At 53.0% G+C, this 5,257-nt stretch overlaps 1 protein-coding gene across 1 annotated transcript; it reads right to left on the bottom strand.

The window, feature by feature from the left end:
* Positions 1 to 274: 274 nt before the first annotated feature.
* Positions 275 to 5,035, bottom strand: LOC144169735 (uncharacterized). Its single transcript, XM_077699058.1, has one exon. It carries the CDS (start codon positions 4,254 to 4,256, stop codon positions 2,463 to 2,465), a length of 1,794 nt encoding a protein of 597 aa, XP_077555184.1. The 5' UTR covers positions 4,257 to 5,035; the 3' UTR covers positions 275 to 2,462.
* Positions 5,036 to 5,257: the final 222 nt, after the last annotated feature.

Raw genomic sequence — 5,257 nt, 5'->3', positions numbered from 1 at the left:
TCTGTTGATAAAGATCAAAGTTCTCTATATCCTTGCTACACTTGCATGTAGATGCCTGTGTTATTCTGAATCTTGAAAAATAAAACGGGAATTTACCATGCCCTGTCAGGGCTTGGGAAGAGTAGAACTTTGTATGAAAGTGGTCCGGAATTAGATTTACGTTCTTAATCCACCTATAAGTATAACTTGTTTTGCCATCTTTATTCCACACCTTATTCCACTCCTGGTTTAACTTGGTATATAAATGTTTCGAAATGAATGATTTTGTTATTGGAAAATAAGTTGGTTCTCCGTTTCTTGCGGCTTCTTTCGCCAATTCATCTGCAAAGTTATTGCCTATTGTTGGGAAGCCAGGGGCTGGTTCCACTGTTGGGAATTTCACCGCTGACTCCACTGTTGCGAACCATGGTAGCGTGGTCGATGTGGGCCGAGGTGGGTGAAGTGCCGGGGCAGTCATGATGGGCAAGTTGACGACGAAGAAAACTTTATATACAAGTATTTACATCTTGGTATGAGGGCGGGCAGTGCGCTCCTGCGCGCGCGAGATTAAATAGGCACGTTGGGTCCCTTCCCCTTCACCCTTTTTCTCCGGCTGACGTCAGGAGGCACCAATCACGGAGTTCATGGCACTGATAGCAGCGCCACCATGCAAAACACACACGCGCACACGCACGAGAGACCCCTCCTCTCTTGGGCAGGTGAGCGCCAGGTTGCTCCCGCCGTGGCAATCCGCCGTGGGTCGGAGCCCCCTTTGTCCTGGCGATGTTGCACTACCACGAAGACGCCTTGCATCCCTCGGTGGTAATGTTCTTCGAGTGGCCTATTGAACACAACACGCCACAAAAGGTCAAGACAATGAGGCGCGGGCACGCCGCCGAGGCTTGTTGTGCAGGGCGCCCAGCATTGCTTTTGTTAGCTGGCCGGTTGGCGCTTGAGAAGCCACGAGGTCGCTGAAAGGCGCATAGTTCAAGTAGGCGCAAAGTTCGCCACTGTGAATACGCCGGTTCGTGGCAAGTCGATGACTGAGAGTCAAAGGCAGATTTTCGGGGAATCAGCGTCGCAACAGCACCCCCGCCGCCAGACAATGCATCAGGATGACGAGCGGCTCATCGCGGCTCGGCTGGAATGATGCGGTTGGTCAGCAGGTCCATCCCCGGCTTGAGGCGGAGTTCTCCGAAGTGCTGCTTTCTTCTGGTCCCCTCCGTGAACCCACAGAAGGCACGAACACCAGGCTCCTGCAGAAATGACTAACTCGGCAGGACAACCATTGTCGAACCACACTCGATGCGGAAAGCGCCCTCTGAACACCACTCGAAATGCCAGACCATGATAACAAAACAAAACCAACCTGTCTGCTAAAATATTACACCCCTTGAAACGATTCGGAGTGCTTATCTCGTGGCACAAGCTCAGAATCAGACCTCAATTTTGGGTGTTGTTAAAACAACAACTACAACAGTACCAAAGAATCATGAATGGGCTATAGGAGCTTTATGAGGCAGATGACGCAAACGAGCGAAGACGCCAACAGGAGCTCAAAAGGCATTCCCCTTTTTGCCCATGACCATTTGTCAAAACTACTCAGCTACAACGGCCTTAATTCGAGGCAACCGAGGCAACGCATGCCTTTCGCCACCGTCTACAGCACAAAAGTCGAAAACCGATACGACGGTGCAGCAAAACAAAAGTATGACTTTACATGACTCTTTGAAGAACATAACATTTTGCTACACTCACGAAAATGAAACTTGTCATAACATGGAAGTCAACAGATATACGAACACTTATCTGAAAGATGACCTACAGATAGCTAGCTCACAGAGCTCGGCTACGTCAATCAACAATAATCTGTAGCTTCCTTCTTTATACTGAACCATAAAATTGCGCTGGGCTCACCCTTACGCAAGACAACCAAACTGGCACAGACAAATGCCTCAATATTCAAAACTGACCATAAACACGTAGTACTAAACGCAACTACTTCCGGTGTTTATATACAACAATTTCGTACACTCCATCAGGGTGAGACGAAAAATAACACTGACACGCAGATTCCGCCTACCTTACGTGGCGTAAAATCGAACACTAACCACTTCTCCAACCAACAACACAAAATTTACGCTTACATCACGCCGTGTTCGATGGCGAACAATAACTTCTCCTCTAACGTCTAACAAAAGGTTTAACTACGCGGTGTTAACCACTTCTCGAACAAAACACAAAAGTCACGCTTACTTCTCGTGAGTTCGATCACAAACAATAACAACTTCTACAACGCCAAGCAAAATTCTAACTACACGGCTTTAAAGCACGACGATTGACACACTGCCAACCAAAAAAACAGACGCTTAACTTCCTCTGTCTTACAAAAACTCAATAAACACGTGACTGGCAATACAGAATCAATAAAGTACGCAGTTTATGCACGCGCACGCGGATTCGTCTGAATCCTTGAAAACATCCTAGGCCCTCGTCAAAACAAACATTTCCGGGTGTGGCCTGCCGAAACGGTGCTGCCACTTAGGCCGACCACCTGTGCTCATCTTTTGCAAAGTACACCGCACAGTGTACGGGGGAGGTCGTTGAGACTGAGGGGGAAAGCAGGCGCAACGCGTGCGGAGAGTACGGAAGTAAAGGGAACCCAGAGAAGAATGGGACGCCCGACCATGACGAACGCGCCGGCGGGGAACGCACTCTCCCCGAAACGTCCTCCCCTTAGCTCTCCGAGAATTCCTGCGGAACCCAGTCACCCCCTTCTGCCCTTTTCGGCGTAGTGCCACTCGGCCTCTATCACGGCTAGGGAGCGGCCTCTTTGTTTCCCTCAGACGTCTGACCTTTCGTGTTGCTCTGCTGCTTCTGGCCATCTCAGCCTTGAATGCTGCAAAGTGAAAAGGCTCGCCTACTTTCTTTGCCTTTTTACGCTGACTGTTTTTCGGCCGCCTCCTTTTTCTTCTTTTGGGTATCGCGGCGCATTCGAGCGGCAATGCCCCGATCCCAGGCGACTTGCAGTCAAACGTGTGTGGCATGTTCTGGCTGCCCGGGCCCACCTGCGCGGCTACTGGTTCGGCTCGCGTTCGGCGATCAGCCGACGCAGTGGACTCGTTACTTCTCTGCGCGCCTACGCACTTAGGTCGCGCTTTGCGATCTGCCGACGCGGCCGACTCGCTACTTTCTGGCGCGGCTACGCAGTTAGCGCGCGCTTCGCGATCTGTCGACGCGGCCGACTCGCTACTTCTCTGCGCGCCTACGGACTTAGGTCGCGCTTCGCGATCTGCCGATGCGGCCGACTCGCTACTTTCAGGCGCGGCTACGAAGTTAGCTCGCGCTTCGCGATCTGCCGACGCGAACGGCTCGCTTCTAGTCTGAGCGACTACGGGCTCAAGCCGCTCTTCACGATCTCCCAACGCGATCAGACCGCTTCTATCTCGAGCGGCATCGCATACAGCTGGGGCATCGCGATCTTCCGACCCAATCGGCTCGCTACTATCCTGCGCGGCTACCGGTTCAGCTCGCGCTTCGCGATCTGCCGAGACTGTCGACTCACTACGTTGTTGAGCGGATGCGGGGTTAGCTCGCGCTTCGCGACCTGCCGACGCAATCGGCTCGCTACTTCGGTGCGGGGCTACGGATCTAGCTCGCGTTTCGCGATCCGCCGTTGCGGTCGACTCGCTACTTTCTTGCGCGGGTGCGGGTTTAGCTCGCGCTGCGGGATCTGCCGACAGGCGGTACCCACTCCGCAGGAGAGCTGCTTTGACCCTGTCATACACCTTGGCATCCTTTTTGCTCAACCACCCGATTACATTGGCGACACAACACGGCAGTAGCGCCAAAAGTTTTTGGGGCCAAACGTCGGAAGAGAAACCTGCCTTCTCGCAAGCGCACTCAAAATCCACCAGAAAACCAGCGATGTCCTCGCCAACCGTGAACGGCTGCAGAAGGTCTTGGTTTTTCAGGCTCGCGGACTCCCGTAAGGATGGAGCAGAGTGTTCGGTGGACATCCGAAACTCCAACTCCTTCATCTTGAGTTCCTGCGCTCTCTCGGCAACTCTCTCCCTGGCCTCAATTCCCTGCTGCCCTTTCCGCGCCTGACTTTCAGCCCGCCGCTGAATCTCCTCATGAGCTTCCTGGGCCTCCTCTAGAGTTACCTCATCTGCCTCCATGAGCTCGAGGATCTGGTTTTTTCGCTTTGCGGGGCCAACAGAAAGACCCAACTCCTCGCAAATTTCGAGGAGGTCCCGCACTCTGAACTTGTCCATCGTGATACTGCACCCCGAATAGTTTACCCTCGCCTACTCGCTACAACAAAGTAGAAAGCAAAGTCAAAACCTAGAACGCACGACGCTGCGCTAGCAAGGTCTGGCAAAACGAGAGGTAAAACTTCAGGCACTCACCCCACCAAGGTGCTGACGCTGGCCGATCCCGCCGAGCTGCCATCCACTGTTGGGAAGCCAGGGGCTGGTTCCACTGTTGGGAATTTCACCGCTGACTCCACTGTTGCGAACCATGGTAGCGTGGTCGATGTGGGCCGAGGTGGGTGAAGTGCCGGGGCAGTCATGATGGGCAAGTTGACGACGAAGAAAACTTTATATACAAGTATTTACATCTTGGTATGAGGGCGGGCAGTGCGCTCCTGCGCGCGCGAGATTAAATAGGCACGTTGGGTCCCTTCCCCTTCACCCTTTTTCTCCGGCTGACGTCAGGAGGCACCAATCACGGAGTTCATGGCACTGATAGCAGCGCCACCATGCAAAACACACACGCGCACACGCACGAGAGACCCCTCCTCTCTTGGGCAGGTGAGCGCCAGGTTGCTCCCGCCGTGGCAATCCGCCGTGGGTCGGAGCCCCCTTTGTCCTGGCGATGTTGCACTACCACGAAGACGCCTTGCATCCCTCGGTGGTAATGTTCTTCGAGTGGCCTATTGAACACAACACGCCACAAAAGGTCAAGACAATGAGGCGCGGGCACGCCGCCGAGGCTTGTTGTGCAGGGCGCCCAGCATTGCTTTTGTTAGCTGGCCGGTTGGCGCTTGAGAAGCCACGAGGTCGCTGAAAGGCGCATAGTTCAAGTAGGCGCAAAGTTCGCCACTGTGAATACGCCGGTTCGTGGCAAGTCGATGACTGAGAGTCAAAGGCAGATTTTCGGGGAATCAGCGTCGCAACACTATTGAGGAGCTGTGTACTTTTACATAACTGAGTTTTATACTTACTGCTGCATTCTCTCTAAGGACTAGTTTTAATTCGTTAATTATTGGATT

The sequence above is a fragment of the Haemaphysalis longicornis genome, unplaced genomic scaffold, assembly GCF_048455015.1.
Source record: "Haemaphysalis longicornis isolate Haplotype H1 unplaced genomic scaffold, Haemaphysalis longicornis Haplotype H1 scaffold_2, whole genome shotgun sequence".
NCBI classification, from domain to species: Eukaryota; Metazoa; Arthropoda; class Arachnida; order Ixodida; family Ixodidae; genus Haemaphysalis; species Haemaphysalis longicornis.
This window is presented reverse-complemented; position numbering and strand designations above follow the sequence as displayed.

Bases quoted from the DNA above. Each gene is read 5' to 3' on its own strand.
- LOC144169735 (XM_077699058.1), bottom strand. From the start codon at position 4,256: ATGGACAAGTTCAGAGTGCGGGACCTCCTCGAAATTTGCGAGGAGTTG.